General features: G+C 48.5%; 9 protein-coding genes across 9 annotated transcripts; 5 read left to right on the plus strand and 4 right to left on the minus strand.

Annotated features, from left to right (window-relative positions):
• Positions 1 to 333: 333 nt before the first annotated feature.
• Positions 334 to 1,891, plus strand: TRV_01782 (uncharacterized protein; the record flags this gene model as incomplete). Its single annotated transcript, XM_003023969.1, has 2 exons — positions 334 to 819; positions 881 to 1,891. Coding segments are annotated over 2 exons (1,497 nt in total), but the record flags the coding sequence as incomplete, so codon positions are not given.
• A 606-nt stretch (positions 1,892 to 2,497) lies between these two features.
• On the minus strand, positions 2,498 to 4,483 carry TRV_01783 (uncharacterized protein; the record flags this gene model as incomplete). Its single annotated transcript, XM_003023970.1, has 3 exons — positions 2,498 to 2,624; positions 2,690 to 3,831; positions 3,884 to 4,483. The coding sequence occupies 3 exons, from the start codon at positions 4,481 to 4,483 to the stop codon at positions 2,498 to 2,500; spliced, it is 1,869 nt and encodes a 622-aa protein (XP_003024016.1).
• A 1,093-nt stretch (positions 4,484 to 5,576) lies between these two features.
• Positions 5,577 to 7,668, minus strand: TRV_01784 (cytochrome P450, putative; the record flags this gene model as incomplete). Its single annotated transcript, XM_003023971.1, has 8 exons — positions 5,577 to 5,751; positions 5,828 to 6,098; positions 6,195 to 6,363; positions 6,421 to 6,721; positions 6,778 to 6,874; positions 6,935 to 7,018; positions 7,085 to 7,400; positions 7,459 to 7,668. The coding sequence occupies 8 exons, from the start codon at positions 7,666 to 7,668 to the stop codon at positions 5,577 to 5,579; spliced, it is 1,623 nt and encodes a 540-aa protein (XP_003024017.1).
• Positions 7,669 to 8,908: 1,240 nt separating this feature from the next.
• TRV_01785 (uncharacterized protein) lies at positions 8,909 to 9,862 on the plus strand (the record flags this gene model as incomplete). The annotated part of the gene is made up of 3 exons (XM_003023972.1): positions 8,909 to 9,270; positions 9,327 to 9,422; positions 9,502 to 9,862. 3 exons carry the CDS (start codon positions 8,909 to 8,911, stop codon positions 9,860 to 9,862), a joined length of 819 nt encoding a protein of 272 aa, XP_003024018.1.
• Positions 9,863 to 10,392: 530 nt separating this feature from the next.
• On the plus strand, positions 10,393 to 10,773 carry TRV_01786 (uncharacterized protein; the record flags this gene model as incomplete). The annotated part of the gene is made up of 1 exon (XM_003023973.1): positions 10,393 to 10,773. One exon carries the CDS (start codon positions 10,393 to 10,395, stop codon positions 10,771 to 10,773), a length of 381 nt encoding a protein of 126 aa, XP_003024019.1.
• Positions 10,774 to 11,460: 687 nt separating this feature from the next.
• On the plus strand, positions 11,461 to 13,179 carry TRV_01787 (uncharacterized protein; the record flags this gene model as incomplete). The annotated part of the gene is made up of 1 exon (XM_003023974.1): positions 11,461 to 13,179. One exon carries the CDS (start codon positions 11,461 to 11,463, stop codon positions 13,177 to 13,179), a length of 1,719 nt encoding a protein of 572 aa, XP_003024020.1.
• Positions 13,180 to 13,465: 286 nt separating this feature from the next.
• On the minus strand, positions 13,466 to 14,473 carry TRV_01788 (HPP family protein; the record flags this gene model as incomplete). The annotated part of the gene is made up of 2 exons (XM_003023975.1): positions 13,466 to 14,128; positions 14,207 to 14,473. The coding sequence occupies 2 exons, from the start codon at positions 14,471 to 14,473 to the stop codon at positions 13,466 to 13,468; spliced, it is 930 nt and encodes a 309-aa protein (XP_003024021.1).
• A 2,423-nt stretch (positions 14,474 to 16,896) lies between these two features.
• Positions 16,897 to 17,211, plus strand: TRV_01789 (uncharacterized protein; the record flags this gene model as incomplete). Its single annotated transcript, XM_003023976.1, has 1 exon — positions 16,897 to 17,211. One exon carries the CDS (start codon positions 16,897 to 16,899, stop codon positions 17,209 to 17,211), a length of 315 nt encoding a protein of 104 aa, XP_003024022.1.
• Positions 17,212 to 19,459: 2,248 nt separating this feature from the next.
• TRV_01790 (uncharacterized protein) lies at positions 19,460 to 20,973 on the minus strand (the record flags this gene model as incomplete). The annotated part of the gene is made up of 3 exons (XM_003023977.1): positions 19,460 to 20,076; positions 20,256 to 20,522; positions 20,610 to 20,973. The coding sequence occupies 3 exons, from the start codon at positions 20,971 to 20,973 to the stop codon at positions 19,460 to 19,462; spliced, it is 1,248 nt and encodes a 415-aa protein (XP_003024023.1).
• Positions 20,974 to 21,076: the final 103 nt, after the last annotated feature.

Here is a 21,076-nt window from a genome sequence, read left to right on the forward strand (position 1 = left end):
GAGAGAGAGAGAGAGCATAAGGTGGTGTCTGGCGATGGATCAACAAGACTGGCGTTATAGCGCGGAGCAAAGGCTTTTGTGTGGAAACTAAATAGGTGCTTCAATCCCAAATCACATTCAACTACCCTCATCATACTCTATATTCATTGTTTTTCTATATAGCTAGGTAGAGTTATATGGTGCTAGGATGTTGGATGTCTGGAGTCGATAGTCGTCACTATTTAGCTTCCGCGCAAAAGTGTAATTATTTATTTTACTTCCGCCTCCAAAGCAAAAAGCTCCAGGCTTGCATACTCAAATACATCGTCACCACGGCTTTCAGCTTGACTCAAGGCGCAACTTACTGGGATACTTCCATATACCTGTGCCTTCGTCTTCTTTTCCACGTTTGATCGCTACGTTGTTCACACCGCGGGTCATCTGTATATAGCTCTCAAAGCTCAACTTCCAACCATGCTAGAAGACGACATATACCGAACCTCTACGCAATTTCGCCTCTGGTCCTTCACAGAAGACTCCCTCCGATCAATCCGAGCTAATACTAATGCCGTTGCAAGCGAGCGAGTTCGTGCTGCCGTCCGCCGGGCCAGAGAAGCTCGACAACAAGCCTCCACAGCTCCAACACCAGACCAAGGCACACCAAATCCGAACCCAAGTGATGCTGATAGAGCCGTTACGCCAGCTCGAACAGGAGCAGGAAGCGAACAGGAGATAGAATGCCTTACGCCAGATGAGGAGTTTGAGCTGGTACAGTACTTTTGCGAGAAGACCATGGAGTTGGGAGACGAATATAAACCGCCTCTGCCTACAACAGTAAGGGTATGTATAGCCTCCACGCATCCCAAAGTTATACCAAGGCTAACAGATGATATAAAAAAAGGCGACTGCGATTCAATACCTTCGACGATTCTACCTTACGAATTCCCCAATGACCTACCACCCGAAATCTATCATGCCGTGTGCGCTCTTCCTAGCTACAAAGACGGATAACTTCTACATGTCCCTCCGGTCATTTACAGAACACATACCCAATTCGACGATGGAAAGTATAATTGCTCCCGAGTTCCTACTCACACAGGGCCTACGGTTTACGTTTGACGTACGCCACCCATTCCGTGGATTAGAGGGCGGGATGATGGAGTTGAATGCGATTGCAAAAGGAGAAGCTACACCAGGACCCCATCTTCTAGGACTTACTCCAGCTGGACTTCAGAAATCCATCCAGTCACTTCCACCTCCGCCTACTTCGATAGCTGGGCCAGTACCTGCTTCGCCTCTAGCTACCCGTTTAGCAAAAGTACACCACAATACCAGGGAGATCCTTAAGCACTCTGCACAAATGACAGACGCATATTTCCTTTATACCCCTTCACAGATATGGATATCTGCATTACTCATTGCCGATAGACCACTAGCTGAGTTCTACCTTGAAACAAAGCTGGGCCCGGCCAACACATCCCCTACTTCCTCAACTTCGCCTTCAGACATGCTCTCCAATATACACGCCAAACTTATTCCCGTCCTACAGTCCTGCAGCGACTTACTTACCTCTTACATACAAAATAATGGAACATCAAGCACCGTTCCCGGCTCAGCGCGGATGAAGAGGCTCAAGCTGATAGGGAAAAAGCTATTTCACTGCCAGAACCCGGAAAGAGAAGATCTCGTTGCATTGAACAGGTTGCAGAAAGCGGGTGGTTCGGCTGTCCCCACCGGAGCTAATACCCCTTCAGAACCAGTTGCTGCTCCGGCTTCAGTTAACGTAGCTGCTATGAGTGAGGAGCAAGACGTGGAAAATGATATAGATCGCGCCGCTAAAAAGCGCAAATTGGAGGGTGAAAGGCTCGGGGGAATGGACTCTCCGTTCGGAGGGGAGCTGAAGAAGGGATGATTCATATATATATATATTTATATACTATATGGATAATGGTAGTAACCGCCAGAATAAAACGATGCATTGGTGTTTTGGATGACCAGGGCCTTCGAGGACTCGCGTTCTACCCACGAGCTCACAGTATCGTTGTGTAAGCTTAAATCACTACCATGGTTCTACGAAAGTTTACCAACTTGAGAGCAGGACGATGGTATAAAGAAAGTAGTAAGTAACCTTTCATTTTATCAATCAACCTTTTCTATTACCTTGCCATTTCATGAAGGCAAATAAATATAGAAGCCTCCTCCCTCGGAGCAGATGCAAAAAATAAGTCAAACGAAGGGATAGAAAACATCAGTTTTAAAGTCTAAACAATCCCAGTTCCCATGTGCGCAAGTCGATTTCGATGCGCTAACCAGGGGAAAGGCCCATTTACATAACAATAACAGGTCAAGGGAGAATAAAACCATTCGTACCACCGAGACCGTGACGATAAGAGGAACATGGCAAAAGATTTTTAAGCAAGGCCGTTAGTTGTGGATGGTTGCGTTTTGGGTAGTCAAGAAAAACAGTAAATAAATGGGGAATCAAGCAGGAAACGAACAAGCCTCCGGTTATCGGCATTTAGACTTGGCCGGCGTTGATCATCTTCTTTCGGAGGTGGTTCTTGTACTCGCCGATAGTACCATCCCATCGGCGGACAGTCTTGTTCTCGCACACCATGATGTCTTTGGCAATCTTGTCGAGGAGTCTAGATGATAACGTTAGTATCTTGATATTAACAAATGAAATCAATTGGTAGGGATGGAATCTTACCTGAAGTCGTGAGAAACGACAACGACACCGCCACTGAAAGCATTGATAGCATCAGCCAAACTGTCAATGGTGGGGATATCCAATCCGTTAGTAGGTTCGTCGAGCAACAGCATGTTGGGACTCTCAATGGCCAAGATAGCAAAGACGATTCTGCTCTTCTGACCCTCAGAAAGAGTTCCCATAAGGGCAGTCTGAGATTCACCAGAAAGGCCATATCGGCCTAGCTGTTGACGCCAGTACTGATAATCTTGACTCTTCTCGGAATACTTGTCACGAACGAAGTCGAGAGCACTCTTGGTCAGGTCGAGCTGCTCAGCGGAGTGCTGACTGTACATGCCGAGCTTCAAGTGGGTATGACGGGTGACAATACCCGATGTGGGAGCAAGCTTGCCAGTCATGATACGAAGAAGAGTAGACTTTCCAACACCATTAGGGCCGACAAGGGCGGTTCGAGAGTCCATGTCTACACCAAAGTCGAGGTTCTCATACAGGTTGTCCTTCGCATCACCTGAGTAGGAGAATGTGACGTCGTCGAAGGAAAGGACTGGTGGAGGTAGCTTCTCAACATCTGCAAATCTGAAGGTGAAGACCTTGTCAGGGATAACAGGCTGGATGAAACCATCGGCTTCCATCTTGTCGAGAATCTTTTGTCGGGATTTAGCTTGTCGCACCAAGTTGGCGTATGTACCGGCGGATGCAATGAATTTCTTGATGTGAGCGATTTCTTCTTGCTGCTTGTGGTAGGCCTTCATCTGGTTGGTTTCCTGCTCAGCTCGAGTCTTTTGATAGGAATCGTAGTTTCCACCATAGTACATAAGCTGCTTCATTCGCATATCAATCATGGTTGTGCAGACACCGTTCAGGAAATCCATACTGTGGGAGACGAGGATGAGGGTTCGATCCCATTTCTTTAGGTATTCTTCCAACCACACGCAAGCCTCAAGGTCAAGATGGGCAGTGGGGTCGTCGAGGAGAAGCAAAGATGGCTTGACGAACAAAGCTTTGGCCAAAGCAACACGCATTCTCCAACCACCAGACATATCCTTGGTCATCTTCTTGATGGTGACCTTGTTGAAGCCGAGACCAGTAAGGATGAGAGATGCTCGGGTGTGGAAAGTAGATGGGTCCATGCCGTCCATTCGCTGCGACACTAATCAGCGTATATTCTCTCTTTAAATAATGTAACCTACTTACCTCGTAGATATCCTCAAGGACAGGTGAATCTGGTCCCTCGTTTTCCAAAACCTCTTCGGCGAGTTTCTCCAGTCGGTCCAGCTCGTTCTGTGCCTCTGTAACCACCCAGTCCAAAGCTCCGAGATCACTTGGGGGAGCACCCTCATTGAGTAGATAGATATCAATGTGCTCTGGGATGGGGAACTCTCTCTTGGAAATGGCCTTTAGAAGAGTGGATTTACCGCATCCGTTCTCTCCGAGAAGGCCGTATCGTTTGCCGTAAGTGAGTTCAAGAGTAGAGTCGGTGATAAGGACTCGTCCGTGGAACACAAGTGAGATGGACGACATTTTAACATCTCTGCTGGATGGGACAGATGCCAAAACACCGGTAGTGACACGATCTGACAGTCCGAACTTGTCCGTCTGCTCTGTTAATTTCTTGACATCGGACATCTTGGCGGCGCTGGTGCCGCCCTCCTCCGCATCATCACCATTAACAGAAGAAGCGGTGGAGACATTTTTGGAGTTGGCCTTCGATGACAGCTTGGAGGTGGCTGTCTTTTTCTTATCCCCTTCAGCGGCACGTTTGGCCTGGCGGGCGGCTTTGGATGCAGAGACCATCTTTGCTAGGTAATATTTCCTCTTATTTAGATTAGCTGGATATTGATATTAGGTCTATATCGTGAATATCAAAGGTCAGTGATATGCTAGATATGCCTGGTAAATGCAGTCTCATATGCCTGATCTGTAGCCAGATCATCAAGAGTGAGGAATAAAAATCAATATTATAGCAGAAGGAGAAGAACAAACCGATAGTGGGGGGTTTTTGACGCCTTATCGATAGGAAGCCCTAAGAGTGGGATGAACAGCAGTCTATTGAAAAATAAAGAAATAGGAGAAAAAGCTGGGCTGGCAGGGGCGGTCCTGGGTATCCAGACGGCCCTATTCTATCCCACAATATAAAGCTGAAGAACAAGTCGCCTGCGATGCGATGACTTGCTGTTGCTGCTGAGGGAGGATGAAGATGACGAGTTTGACGTGGAAAAAAAAGTCGAGCGTGAAAAGTCTAAGACGTCAGGGCTTATGTAAACAAATTCTACAAATTCTCATTGGCTGCTAGTCACGTGAGCATAACATCATCGACCTGGACTATACTCTGTACCTGAGATTTTTAGGGTTTTCCAGTCAGAGGCAATACAATTTATATAATACCTGTACATTGGTAGAGTAATATTACTCTAAGTCAATAGCTATAATGTAAATATAATTTATATATACGCTTATGATGCCGTGTCATGGTCGATGTGGCGGCAACCATGACGTTCGCCACTGTTGTTGCTGACTAACTGACTCTAACTAGTTTAGGTTAGGTTGCTACTAGTGTAAACTCTGTTTAACGCCAACCTTAAAAAAAAAAAAGGAGGCTCTCGACCTCCTCTCAAGCCTCTCAAGACTCTCAAGGCTCCCGAGAATTTGATACCCTGCCCTGCTGCGCACGGAACTACGTTTCATATATCGAGATCATGATTGATGTTGAAAAAAGGAATGGTTTGGTCTGTTATAAACTCTTGACTAACGAAAACTATCTAAATTTACCCAAGCTCCCTACCGAAATCTAATACCTCTCTCCTGACACAACAACACGGATAAGCACATCCAGTGTAGGCCCTCCAGATAACTACATGACAATCTAATCGCATGTATAGAGTGTGATTTACTCAGTCGCCCCAGTGGGCCGAAGATTCACTATTGTGCTGGCACTTGGGTAGATAAACGACCTCCACGTAAACCAACGCGGAGCCTTCTTGTCTGCCAACTCCATGTCATACTTGGTGAGATATAGCCCAAGGATTATTTTCATGACTGCTGCGGCGTAGAATCTCCCGGGGCTACAAATGATTACAAACCATTAGTTCCATTCGTCATGGTGATACCTAGGTTTTGAAGCTGAACGGGAACACTTACCATGCCATGCGTCCAGTGCCCCAGAGCTGCGAGTTGCTAGTATCTGTAAGCTGCGAGGGTTTCGCAGTCTTGGGTATATTAAACCCTGGCTGTTTGAGGTCTGAGAGTACCCTTGGGTCGACGAATCGGAAACCGTGGAAGTCGAGTGGCTTTTCGAAATTGGCGGGATCCCTCGCCATCGCTCGCTGCGGAGTACAGAAGCATTCTCCGATCTCAATTCTGGTCCCGTCTGATAACTGGAATGGCTGCAATGCCTGTCGACGCGTGCTCACTATTAGGCGGTGGACAACAGGTTAATACCATCCAAGTGAAGTTTTGGGCCAAAGGCATATCTCATAAGATACAAAGGAAACATCAGGGTGCTTACTTGACTCAACTGGGGTTAGACGGGCAGACTCCCTGATAAAACTATCAAGGAGTGGTAGACCTTTTCCTGTTTTTTCAAAAGTCTCCCATTCCGGGCCTTGGAGTTCCTTTCGAAGCGGTTCAACATATTCCGGATGGAGACAGATATCATGCACTGCGTAGCAAATGGTCTATAGAGTGCTAGTCAGCAAGACTTATCATGTATGAGCAAGAAACTGCCAACTTACTGTTGTGAGGACATGAACTGATCCGAACCAAAGGGCCATCAGTTCATGCACTATTCTCTCAGCAGACCATGGTTTTTGCGTTGGCGAACATTCCATCACCCATTGAATGCAGTCTTTCTGATCTGCCATCAGCAATGGCGAGCATCTACTAGAGAGAAACTTTTCACTCACATGGGAAGGAGTCTTATGCCCTAGCCGTTTCAGGGCCCTTTCTCGAAGCCTCTCCTCAGTAACCGGTATTAAGGTACTGTGAAGGACATCGTGGGACCGGAAGTGCCTTGCCAGGAGCTTTCCAACTATACTAAAATGGCCACAGGTTAGAGAGATCTTAGTTTCCTGTCATGGGTTCGAACTCACGGAACAAGAGAGCTTGGCAGAAGACGCAGAATTTCAGCAATCAGAAGGGTGTTCTCGATGAAGTCAATTGCAGCCTTCATGAACTGCTTGTCCTGGGCTAATACCCTTTGTCAGTCAAAGTAGGTTTAAACAGTGGCTTAGGGGACATAAAAATTACCAAGCTCTGCTCCAAAAAATGCCAAAGCATTGGAGTAAGCAACAGCTTCCTTAACCATCGGATACAGTGGTGCAGCTTTGGCCCCTGTTGAAATTGTCAGCAACTGCTTTTATTTATACCAAGGGCTATGTCATCCCTCGTTTCCCTTACCGTTTGTGGCCGGGAGCGAATCATGAAAGGTGTCAAACATCTTGGAGACGGCCGCTCGAATATCCGGAATCAGGTTCGGCACATTGTTTGTTAGGAGGGAACGGAGAGTCCGGACCAGCGGTGTACCGTCAACGCCTCTTTTATCAAACCAGTTGAAGTTGTTCATTGTGTATTTTGGCTGGAGCATCTGCTTTGCCGCTGCCTGAAGGGACAGAACGTTGTCCGAGGCAGCATCAATCTCCTTGATGTGCTCAGCTGAAGATACAAACACATATCGAGCGTCGGGAGCAAGGACCTCATATGGAGATCCTTTGGCCTAGGCCACATATCAGCTTAATCCATATGTTGTCGCACTTTACTTGGTGAACACTTACTTTGTCATATCCGGCCTGAATGATGTTAGGACCATCCAGAAGAAATCTCCAGGCTTTGACACGCTTTGATGCGATTGAAATTGGAAAGGAAATCGATGATAGGAGACAAGACTTGAGCTCCTCTCGAGCCAGCAAGAAGGCAGATAGGGCTAAGATGATGCTCCCCAGTGGAATAGCCACCAAGGCATCCATGCTATGGAGTAAAACCATTGTGTTGATACGGTTATAGTGAGGCTCAAAAAGCTATTGCTCTTTCTATATATAATAGACTCTGCTGGTTTGGATTTCAGAGTCCTTTACCAGCTAGACTTGCGTCGTTATATGTTCTAGCAGCTTAGCCCTCTACAGCTGTACAGCCCACCCAGAGTACAGCCTCAATTCTCCCTACATGGTGCCAATGACTGTCGAAAGCCTCTGACGACGAACATAGGCTGCTGCTCCACAGCCTTGCGTAGTTCTGGGATTGATTAAGGGGTATGTACTCCCTGCGTATATCACAGCGAGTTGGTATTCTGATTCCACAGTTTGCGGCGCGGCTCAATAATAATATCGATAGCCTACTGAGAGGTGTATTGTCTCGGGTAAGTCATGTTCACAATCCTACAGCTCATCCTTGCCTTTGTATAACCTGCATGACTGGCACCAATCCGCAAAAGGCTGACCATCTTTTCCAATCCAGGATATGCCAAGCTATGCCGCATTATCCGCCTGCAGGGTAACCATTTCACCCTTGACTGTTGGGGGTTGTTGCAAGGCTGGACTGTCCACCGTTTGTATAGTTAAATGGTACTCCCCATTTTCCCAGGGCAGAACATTTATGGCTTAGTTATGAGTGTAACCGCCTAATTTTCCGGGCTGGCTGTTTCCCGCAGACTCTTGAATCGGTTTCTCTCCTTGCTTTGCTTTGACTAGATATCCTCTTCAACCAACATCCAGCGATGGATCCTTCAAAGACACCTCTTGCGCCCAATCCAAGCGGCGGGCCATCTAACTTTGTGGACCCTCCCACACTTGACTCGGCCATTCTCTCACTTGGCGTCGTTCTCATCTCCATTAGCATGCTATGCCTTACGATACGCCTCATAACCAACTATAAACATACAGGCAGATTAGGCCCGGATGATTGTGTGTGAGCTCCTACACTGATATAAGTCCCTATCATATAACTAACCGCTGCTGTGATTTCTAAGATCTGTGCGTTTTTGGTGAAGCAGCCGCCATTGGATACTGGGCAATAATTGAATCTGGTAACCTTTGCTATATCCTCTTCATCATGCAGAATATAATAAGCTGACAGATAGCTAGTTACTCTAGATGGTGTTGCAAGGCATTCATGGGATGTCCCTGCCTCTGTAGTAACCAAATCGTTTATCAAGGTGAGCTCCTATAACTTTCAAGTGTAGAAGCAACCTCAGCTAACTGTGTAAATTAGAGACAATTTGCACAACAAATGATAGTTGCTCCCGCCTTGTGGGCCACAAAATCCGCGGTTCTAGTTCTTTACATCCGTATCTTCAGCTCCGTACGATGGATATCCCGGGTCTCCTATGGACTGATTGTCCTCACGTTCCTCGTTTATGGTATCAATATCATTCTGGCTACAGTATACTGTCTCCCTAGAAACGGGGCTCCTTGGGATGCCACTGCCTTTGCGAGGTGTGCAGAACCGGTTACTCTTGCTATATTTATCGGATCTTTTACGGTTCTCGCGGACTTTATAATCTTTCTCCTGCCTTTTCCTATCATCCGCAAGCTACAGATGGCCCAAGCGAAAAAAGTTGGGCTGGCGATTGTGTTTTTGGTTGGCTTTACGTATGTTATAGTCTGCGACATTCCTCAAGATTATTCACTAACTTGGTTGTCTATAGAACCGTTATCATGAGTATAACTTCCCTTGGTTTCCGGATTCAATTGTTTCTTGGTGAAGATCCAGTATGGAATGGACTCTGTATTTCACTTACAACGTGAGTTAGCTTAAGAGAACCCCCGGTTTACCCTTTCTATAACTATGTGGTTAAAGTCTAGATGCTGACTGAGTACTAGGTTCGCAGAGTTATTTGGAACAGTTATCGTGAGCTGTGCACCGGCTATATATTCATTCTGGCTGAATATTGTACAGCCCAGCACAGTATATTCCACCCTTCGATCAAGGCTGCTTATAAGCAAGACAAAGTCCAACCCAGACAACCAGTTTGCGGATGAAGAGAGGTTTGAGTTGCCGTCAAAGCTGAGAAACGGCCATGACAGCTGGCCAGGTGACTCCGTAGATGGCCTTGGAGGCAAGACAGGACCCTTCACCAGGATTTACTCGTCCTCCTCTTCCTCTATCCCGATGAAAAATGCCATCTCCAAAGCAATCCATATATCCCAGAGTCAAGCCGGACCAGATACACCGCCACATTAAGGACATGGACTAAATTTCAGGGCATTTGAATGGAGGGGGCATCAAAATTGAGCAGGCCGGGCAGCTAGTTATTGATCAAGATTGCATTTCTAGTTAAGCCAAAACACTGTACAACTAAGTATATTCTTGCTATTATGATGGAGATCAAGGGGTCTTTGCCGGCAAAAGTTGTAGCCAGATAGTATCACCCCTTGCTTCCACTGACCACGAAGAAGCCAGGGGGCCAGGGGGAGCTTGCTGGCCCGTTGGAAATATAAAATGCTAACTAACTATATGCAGGGTAACTCCAGCGCCAAGGCATGGGCTCTGAGCTGGTGTTGGTGATCTTTCTTTGTTCCACGCCGCAAGTGACGCTGCTCCGGCCCGGATGGTTATATATAGAGCGTTGATATCATCCATCTTCCCAGCTTCATCCTCCTCCTGCACAAACCCAACCATAGCCAGCCAGCCAGCCAGCCAGCCAGCCAGCCAGCCAACCAACCAACAGTACCTTGTCCTCTTGATTCACCAGGATAAATCAACCACCCACGATGTTCGAACACTTTACCGCATGGCACCTCCCGCCGCTCTTCGTGGCCACAGCCACCACCTTCGGCGGCCTGATGCCCTTCTGGAACGCTGCCTACGCCATCGAGGAATTCGGCCTGCCAAAGCGCATTGCAGTCTCCAAGGAAGCGCAGGCCATCATGATCACCGCGTCAGGCCGAACCACTGCCCTTGGTCTCGCGCTGTTCACCTTCTACTCCCAAAACAAGCTCCGCGAAGTCGACACGATCATGTTCATTCTAGGCTATCTCGGGCTCGTGGATGGCTATGTGTGCTGGCGCGAGGGTGTGCCGGGCAAGGCTGTCTTTCGAACCGTCTCCGGCCTGTTGATCGCCGCCTGGGGCTGGTTCAGCATGACGAGCTGAAAGTGAGACTGAGATGACAAGCGTTGGAATTGCGATTAGGGCGAGCTGCCAATTAAACTACTGGCCTAGAAGCAAATGTCATGCATGCATGGATGGATCACGGATGGGCGATGGATGGTTGATTGGCGGCGGCTCCGGGTTGTACCAACTGAGACATCATAAGCCTGCCAACTCTTGCTAACTGTTATCATTCCTTTGTTCTTGTGGCCGTTGTCCTTGTCCCTGCCCTCGCCATTGCTGTTAATATATCTCGGTGCATTTGTCGCTTTCAGCTGGTTGTTTTCTCCCCCGTAGCTAGTCACTTGTCCCAGTCATGTCCTCAGCCTTGCATGAAGATCCCAACTCTCCCCCTGGTCTATAAGCACAGCAAACCAAAGGCTTGCCAACATTTATGCAGTGTACATGTGCGAGGACCGGGTTAATTAGCTAGATAGGCTACCAGTTATGCTGTGTTGCTCTGACAAGCATGCGTTCAAGTCAAATACCCCGTTGTGGCCCGAGCCTTGCGGCTACGGATTCAATATACCCAGTCAAATAACTATGTCCATCTCACTATCATGCCGTTTGATTACAGCTGCTGGCCTTATAAAAGTACAGCTGCCCCCTGTCCTGCCATATTTCGCCCTCAGGTTTTGTGATCATACCCCATAGCGCTCTTACAACTCCCTCGAGATGGGAATAGTTCCGATGGAGGGGACATCTCCTCCTCCTCCAGCCAACATAGCCCCTGTGTCCATCTCACATGCGACTATTTCACCAGAGAAGGATGGCAAAGTCCAGGTTGAAACCCCTCAGGCATTCACGAGATCCTGGCGCATCTGGTGCATATTCTCTGCTCTTTGCTTGCTGTCCTTCATGTCTGCCGTTGATGCAACCATCATAACCACATCTCTCCCTACAATAGCCCGAGAAATCGGCGGAGCAGAGAAATACGTCTGGGTCGCAAACTCGTTTCTATTTGCAACCACCGTCCCCCAGCCCCTTTTCGGCCAGATAGCTAACATTTTCGGCCGTCGCAATCCGCTTCTGGTTGCCATCGCTCTCTTTGCTCTGGGGAGCGGCATCTCAGGCGGCGCAAGGAATGTAGGCATGTTGATTGCCGGGCGTACGATTCAAGGTCTTGGATCAGGAGGACTGTACGTTCTGTCTGATATTGTCATTTGTGATATCATCCCTCCACGGCACAGGGGCCCGTACCTCAGTGCTGTGCTATCAACCGCCGCAATTGGCACAACCATTGGTCCCATCATCGGAGGTAAACTTGCTCAGGTCAATTGGCGGTGGATTTTCTATATCAACCTTCCCATAGGCGGTCTGGGCCTCATCGTCATTCTCTTCTTCCTGAATGTCCGATATAAGACAAGCCCGACATGGGCCCATGCATTGGCTCGCGTCGATTTCCTAGGCAACGCCATCTTTATCCCGTCGATGGTTGCGGTTTTCTTTGGTCTTATCACCGGCGGGAGTGTCTACCCGTGGGGATCGTGGCGGACCATCCTCCCCTTGGTTCTTGGAGTGCTAGGATGGATTATATTCCACATTCACCAGGCCTCGGCCATTTGCAAGGAGCCCAGTATGCCACCGAGGCTGTTTCAACATCGTACATCGGCAGCCAGCTTGGTCATTATCTTCTTGGGTGCGATTATCCTGCAGGCCATCTCCTACTTCCTCCCCGTATATTTCCAGTCGGTCAAGGGAACGTCGCCTTTGATATCGGGAGTGAACTTCTTACCCTTTGCCCTCGCTATTATCCCCTTTGGTGGACTAACCGGTGTATTCATGTCGAAAACCGGAATGTACATACCCTTACACTGGCTGGGCTTCACATTAAGCGCTGTTGGTGCCGGCATGCTGTCAACATTGAACGAGTCATCTAGCACTGGCGCTTGGGTAGGGTATCAGATTCTTGCGTCTGGAGGCACAGGAATCATCTTCACTGCTACTTTGCCGTCCACCTTGGCTCCGCTCCCAGAGTCTGACGTAGCTGTTGCAACGGGGACCTACTCATTCGTCCGCTCGTTTGGTCTGGTTTGGGGTGCAACAATGGCATCCGTCGTGTTCAATGGCCAGGTAAACTCGCATATAAACTTGATCACCGATACAGCAATCCAGGCGCTCTTGGAGGACGGTGCTGCCTATTCATACGCGAGTGGCGGACACCTTAAGATGCTGCCAGCTGATTCACGCAGCCAGGTCATCGATGTATACGTTAAGGCGCTGGCAGTCGTGTGGCAGGTGATTGCTGCCATTGCTGGCCTGGGATTTCTCTGTGGATTTATAGAGAAACATGTTGATCTTCGTAAAGAGCATGAGACGGAGTTTGGCCTTGCCGATAAAGCTCAATCTAGCTCCGAAAGTGAGATAGAGAAAGGGGTATTCCCCCGTGAAGGAGAAAGAAAAGAATGATATAAATATTTAACTAGTAACTAGAGCAAGATTTAGAGACTTTCTTTTTCTCTCCTATTCTTAGCAAGCCAATTAACTACAAGTTCGAGTTATAACTAAGGTGGCTCAATTTGAGTCGACTCATGTAAAGCTTGGTCAAACCAGGGGCGCTTTGATAACTACTAACTAGCTAGTAACTGGCTAAGCTAGTCTAATAACTCTATGTATAAAAGAAGTAGAAGTAACAAGAGCAGATGAAGGTTTAAAGAAAGTAGAAAAGAACAGCATGAGGAAAGAGAATAGAGATCTAGTTTTGTCTGGTTTCGTCTGCTTTTTCTTTTTCATCGGTTAAAGCGTCTTTCTCGTCTATGTCTATGATACGTCTACTAAGTCGTTCGAGGAAGTCATATTCAGCGGCAGTGAGCGTGATGGATCCTGATATATCGACTTGACCAGGGCTGATGATGATCTGGTCTACAGGCTGCTTGTCGTTGCCTTCGTCAGGGGGCGATTCGTCGGATTGGTCAGGGTGGACAGTCTCCTCTGACGTTGAAGACTCCAGGTCTGCCGCCTTTGGTGGGATAAGACTGACAGGAGTCCACCAGTGCGTGGGGAAGCGCCGTTCGATATTGTTGAATATCAGAGCTGTAACAAGAATGAGCATGCATGCAAGAAGGACGACAGGCAGGAGGAACCAGCCGAGGTGCCTTGTCCTGGGGTCAACTGCCGAGAGCAGAGCTGTTGCGCCTGCTGGAGGATGTACGGTTTTTGTGAGAGCCATCACCAGCGTGGCAGCAGCACAGCACAGCGGACCAGCTATCCAGTAGAGCTCCTCATGACGCGGGTGGAGGCCAAATAGCTTCGTGATCCCGACACCGACAACAGCTGCTAGTAAGTGTCCAAGGATGGCATTCCTGGGCTGTGCGAGAGGTGATTCTATAGCACAATATGCAAGCACGGCTGCAGCTCCCTAACCCAGCCGAAAAGGTGTCTTTGGTCAGTTGATCAGGGGGTTCATAGTCAAAGAGGGCATTGAGATAGTACATACGAAACTGCCAACTACGAGGGGAGCATCATGTTGTTTGAAAGAAGGGATATGTTGAGATATTCCGGTAATGGTCAACAAGCCGCAGAAGACGCCAACGAACGTCCAAAATATAACGACCAGCGTCCCGAGCTTGGGCACTGCTTCACGTCTATGGCCGAGGAAATGGGCCACAGGATATGGATATCGGTGCCATCGGGGGTGCGGGATGAACCGGTTGAGGAAGATATCGATATCGATCTCTAGCCTCCTGAGATCGTTGAGGTTCATTGGCGAGAACACTTTTTTTTATAACAGCAAACAACGGCCGCCCATGAAAAGAGTAACTATGTCCAGCAAGGAAACAGATGAGGAAAAGGAGACAGCGTCTATAGACCCATGGAAAGAAAAGAATCGAAAGAAACCAGAGTCTCTCTCTATATAGTGACTTGACTTGCCCCCGGAGCCTGTTATCATGAGACGCCCGATTTGACAGCCAACCGAGCGACCCTTTTGCCTCCCAGCGTCAAGCACACGCTGGAAAGAAGGATCCGAGAGAGAGAGAGAGAGACAGAGGGAGAGAGAGACCAGCTAAATATAACCAAGCACCAGAGAAACGACGGGGTATATCATCATCGAGGACAAGCCAGCGCCGGCTTCGCCAACTCTGCCAGTCTCTAACTAATTTCTGCGATGTTTCTCGCCTTCTGGCCGTGGGACTATTTCTCCGCGGAAGGCCGGGAAGCTGGCCGGTCCGTCTTGCCGGTACAAGCCTCGTAAACCAGTGGAAGCCAGTGGAAGCCATCGGGGGGTCTTCTGGTACTTGATATCTCGTATAAAAATTGGTGGCTGGCGAAGTATCTGATGCGCAGGAAAAGCTTGGTTGGCGAAGCTTTGCAGGGTATCCGCCCGTAAAATTACAATACCGCGGCAAAACGTTCACCTCCCTGTTGATCGACTTCCATCATGCTGCTCCTTCGACTTCAACGACCGCAACGACAAGCAGGAAGATAAGACAGCAGGGCATCAGACATGGGGAACGCCGTCCTGGATCCCTACTCACTCTGTGTGTAAGTATTCGACAGGCCAGACTGATTGATGACGACGACGGTGGTATCCCTGTCTCGACGACGCCAGAGCTGACCCCCTTATCCCATCCATCGACGGCACATCCTTCGCTGCAACGATATGTTGTCTATTAACAGCTAAAGGCTTTAGCAGCTGAGATTCTAGGTGCCTATATATTGGTTATATACTCGAATAAGCAGCCGTTTCTCGGCATGGGCTCCGTTGTGACGGCCTGTAGAGTGCCCTGTGAAACGGACTTTGCACGACCCTAGCCTTCCTAACCCAACACCCATGGACATCAAACTTATATCGGCCCCTGAGACAGATGGAGACAGCTGCTTTACTGCATATGGTGCTGATGTGATTTAAGCTTGATAATCCCTGATCACACGATTCACCCGAAGAGCGGGAAAGATGGATTATGATTAGTTCTACTAACTATGTATACAAGAAAACGCTTCAGCCAAAAATATTTTAGCACCAGGCTAGGCTCTGTGTTCGCTCGCCTTTTCCGACGGGGTGTCCATACGAACATATACGTCTGTCGTACACATTATCCCGGGAAGTGCGCCTCGTTGTGTCTCGCTGCCGTTTCGAAGTGCGCCGTTGCTCTGAGAATCCTTGAGGAAAGGAGGCAGATGATAAGACCCTGGAGATGATACCCTGGAAGCGCTAACTTCAACTTTATATTCACACGCTGATGCCGATGACAATGCCGGCCCACTGCTGCCCACCCTTGCACTGCAGTGTGGCCCTCTTTTCTTGCCGTCGTAGCTGTCGATTGGACTGAGCCGGTCGTCGTCAAACGTTAGTCTGTTCGGTGCGTATTTGGATATCGAGATCATTCGTATCCTAGAACCGTCGCCGGGACTGGTTGAGGAGGTGTCATCATAATCAATGTTGTGGCCGCCATTGCCGTACCGACTGACGAATATTGCATCGCTGTAGCTCTCGAATAAGGGGCGAAGGGTGTGTATTGAACATGCTATCGTGGCGATATGGAGCTCGAGTCTAAGACGAGGATCAGTATTTGGTACTGCGTGGATAAATATGTGGGTTACGATAACATACGTGCTCAGGAGGAAGAAGATATCACCCCTGGATAAGTGTTAGTCTCTCACTTATCATAACGTCAAGGTGGAAGGCTCAAGACATACCGATACCCGCTGTCTAGATATACACTGAGTATAGAATGAGTCATCTTGATAATGGCTACACAGCACCCCCTAAAACACGAATGTCAGTATATGTTCTTCCCTGTTGTCAACTGCAGCAGATGCAAACATACAGATACCCCAATCCCACAATGCCAGCAAGGACAACGCCTGCACGCCGTACTAGGCTCCTGGGAGGGAAATAGTAAAGCGGTAGATTAGTGAGAATCAAGTCTGTCAAAACATCCTGTCCTATTGATCCCGTCAAAAAATCAACCTTGTCAGCTCTGTGAAGGTGGCTATCTGAAATCTAGGACTCAACGAACCACACATGACCACGCTGATAACGGACATCGCCTTGCTCCCAATGCAAGTTTCGTCAGACATGGAGTACGTCCAGTATACCTTGATGGGCCGACATCGAAAGATAAATGGGCCAAGCCGCGATATGGTCGTCACTATAACGAGTCCTTTGGGGTTTCTTTTTTAAGCATGACTGAATATAAGGATATAGAGGGCAGTGAGGTCTTACCCATTAAACCCTTGACCAGCAGCAAACAGCCCTTTGGCTGCGGTACTCGAAGAAACTGGAAACATATTGCCACTTTGACCATCGACTTGGCTACTATCAGGAATATCCAATGGATGTATGATATCAAGGCTAATCTCTCAATGTCAGGAATCGACATGTCATCCGTATATTTACCAAGGCCATGCCGTGACTCGTCTACCAAAAATGCCATGCACACAAAGGAGAATATCTACCAAAAGCACACATATCAGCCGTCAAAGGATAAAATAAAATAAAATAAAACAGTCGCAAAGGTTCTACCTACCGTCGCCACGACCAGCAGACCATCATCCGGCCTACAATATCTTAGTAGGCTGAACCGAGTATAGCACCGGAGCATGATAATCAGAAACGAGAGCGCGGAGAAGATGCCGGCTGTGCTTAGGATCATAGCTGATTTGCTGCCATGACTAAAGGTTCGCTCAAACGCAAAGTCTCGCTGGCTGCGAGCGACGTGAAGGCTGGACAGCAGGCCTTGTGTAGAGACCGGCAATCCCATACTGTCCAGCCATGAACATGAACCGGAGAGCAGTTTGAGGTATGTATGGATGTAAGGTAAGATTATCGTGGTCTCATGGCCGAGTGAGAGGATAGGCGGAAGGCAAAGAGATCAAATAACACGGAGAAGAGAGGGGGAGAGGGAGAAAAAGGGAGAATATGTAAAAGATGTTATGCTGCAGCAGTTATATATGTGCATGCAGGCTATGTATATATATCGAGGCTGAAGACGGTTCTGGTCCTAGTGATAGCGATAATGACGGTGCATGAGAAACGTGCCCTAGTGCGTGTTTGACAGCATGAAAATCAAGGGCGAACGAAGAAGTAAATTATTGACGCTGGGAATGCAGAAGCATACGGAGTACACGCACATATTTGTAGGTACGGGGGAGGGTATCATAAAGGGACCATTTAACCGGGAAGCCAAAGGCCATGAATGACCCGACTACCCCCTCCCGCATTCCTCTACCTGCTCGAACGCTCCTCGCCGGGTCTTTTTCTCTTTCCTTTCTTTTCTTTAGAGTAGCACTTTGCTTCTTCCTCGTCGACTTTTCATGGAGAAGGACAATATTTTCTTTTTTTTCTCTTGCCGTCTGCTCGCCTTCTCTTCTTAGCCTCCTCGCTAGGGGGACCCGTGATACTGTAACCTCCATCTATTCCGAATACATGGAGTTGGATAGGTAGCTAGATAAGAGAACAGAAAGGCTGCGGGAAGTCAGAAGAGCCATACTAAACGCATCAGGAGGCGAGGAGGATGCGATAAGCTTCTTCTTTGTTTGGCCTGACCCTCGATCTGCGCCTAGACGCTTAGTTACTTCTCCCACGGAAGTAGCTGACTTGAGGAGAAGGCATGGCGACATCACAGGCCCCGTTGGGCAAGGCAAGAGTTTGTTGCATCTTTGATGCCATGGCCTGTGTGTATCCGCAAGCTCAAAGAAGAGACACACACGAAGGAGGCAGGGGAAGAAGAAAAGAGGCAGAAAGCCACCACCAACGGAAGCGTAGGACAAGGAAGCACAGGTGGCCGCCCACTGCGAGAATGGCCAATGCAGGGCCATGCTTTGCAGGCCCTCGAAATGAGTGAGAAGGGCCAGAATAGTCAGGTTAAAAAAGCAAACAGCGGAAGCCTGGCCTGAGAGTAAGGTATGATTTTCCCGTGGTGTTCCCGTACGCCATGCACCGTAAAACGACAGCAGGGAAAAGAAAACCGATAACCAGATGGTTTGGAACGTCGCTACATATGTGGTTCCAGCTACTTCTCAGCTCATGGAGTACACACGCAGCTAACGATGCAGGTGGAGTTTCAATCTGCACGAAGCAGAGAGGAGGCGGCAGCAGGATTTTTCGGGATAGGATTCCCCCCTTTTCTGCTCATGGCTGAAAGGGCGTGTCATGGTACTGGAATCAGACGCAAAGGGACAACGTTATCTGCCTCTTGACTGGTAGAGACGCTCCTGTGGTTGGCTTATCGAGAAGTAGATGTATAGAACGGCATTGGTTGTATCGTGGTGTAGGTAGTTAGTGAAATGCTGGTCATTTTTCGCAGGGAATCCACAGATCACATTGATATTTGCTTTTTATCCCTCTTCGCCTGTTAAACTCCATGCAAGGGTTGGTTGGCAGTGGTATTTGATATCCAATTTGAACATCGAATAGTCTCGGGGGTTTAAAAGTCGTTCCAGTCGATAAGAGCCTAGAGCTATCCCGACCCATGGCTCGGTCGTATATCAACTCTACCCAGGTAAGTAACTCTTTAGCTAGTTACCGCTCTGGTTAGCTTTGAAGGTACGGAGTACCAAGTCCCCCATGGCCAACCTCTGCCTTTATGGATGATGGACAGCTTCTGAGTTAAACCAAACAAAGAGGAAGGTAATGGGGATGAGGCTTTTCTAACGAGCTAGGATGGGGGAGGAGTAACTAGTTACTGGCTGTTCCCTGGAGCCACTCTGGGGCATGCACCCGCTTGGCCCCATGGGGGGAATGGAGTCAGACAATTTTAGACCCCCCAGCGAGTGAAACATCGTAGCCAGTTGCCTCACGGATGCCCTGGGCAATGATGTGCAGCGGTGTGATATATATCGCCGCTACATCAATCGTCAGTTTGGATCTGGTTCCTCCCCAGACGACTCCGAGAGCCTCGTCGTTGGACTTCCCAACAACGAGCTGGCCGCAGGGGTCGTTGTAGACGAAATGCCCCTTGCATCCACCGATAGCTGCCCACTCTTTGGTTCTAGTTTCTTGCCCGGCATTCCTATAACAGATACAGCTCTTCACCGTGTTAAGATACCCCTTCTCTCTTCTTCCAGCAAGATAGCTCTCACTGTTACCAGTAGGTCTGGCCCAACTGTCGATTGTCACTGTTGTCGTGTTTCGATGCACGTTGCCCATACTAACGTTTTTTCCGCATTTCCCTGGCTGGCAGAGAACCACTGCCCAATCTAACCTGCAGTTGTCGTCCTTTGATACTGCTAAACCAGAACTAGCCAGAACATTGCCAATGTGCTCCTCTTCCTCGTCCTCATACTCGGGGTCATCGACAAGCTTCCCAAAGGTGTCTATTGCGAACTCTTGGGTAGTTGGGCATCGGATTCTGATATTCTTCCCTATATCTTCAGTAATGGGCCCTGCAAGGTTATTTTATATCAGCCATGTTCACTGTCTCATATGTCTCTCTCGAACCCATTCTATGGTGTTGGGCCATGAGCGAACGACTGACTTAGCTCTTTGCCAGTACGGGTGAACCTCCCCCTGCGTAAGCTGACAGCATGATGGCATGCCAAACAGCACTCCTTGACATCCGAGGCAAATCTCTCGCCAGGCTTGGACAGGAGCAAATAACAACTGAAGTTTCCCAGGGACTTGTCAATCCCATCCGTAGCAACATAGGTGTTGGAGGATAGATTACCCCCGTAGGGACCCCATAGCTTCCCACCCTTATCGTCACTGGCATCTGGGAAGCGCAGATCACGTACGTTGATGGACCATCCATAGGCAGTCTCCGTTGCGCCGCACCAGACAGTTCCCCCCAACAGCTCAATGAAGAGCCCTCCTGTCACCGTGGAAAATAGAGCGATGCATCGTTAGCTTTTCCTGACCTGCGTTGAACTATGGGTTGAAGAAACAGGCCACTAGTTACCTGAGCATTCGTAGATTTCATGAAGTATCTTTTTATAGTCGGAATCAATATAAGGGAACTCCTGCACCGTAATAAGGACTGTGGTCTCGCGTATCTCTGCGTATTCTCCCCTATGCCTATCATTGTGCACCTGGCGCCGCTCAAAGCATTCAACGGCCACCCACTGAGTCCCTACACGGTCCAGAATTTCTATGATACGGCCTGAGACGACATCCCACTGCGAAGAAATCGGATGGTCAGGGGCGACAGGATGAGTGGTGACTGGTACCATGTATCTGAAGCCTCCATGATGGGGGAATGCCGCATATGTCCCGACCAGGATATGTGGGTTGTAAGGATAAGTATACCACCCAACGCGGTTCATCTTGGAAGACTTGATATTCCTTCTTAGCAGTAGAATAACGGCCTCTTTTAACTCCCTATGTTGTTAGTTGTTACTAAGGCCCGGTAGTTGTTGTTGTCTATGT

Source organism: Trichophyton verrucosum (genome assembly GCF_000151505.1).
Source record: "Trichophyton verrucosum HKI 0517 chromosome Unknown contig00168_1.f1.exp, whole genome shotgun sequence".
Lineage (NCBI taxonomy): Eukaryota > Fungi > Ascomycota > Eurotiomycetes > Onygenales > Arthrodermataceae > Trichophyton > Trichophyton verrucosum.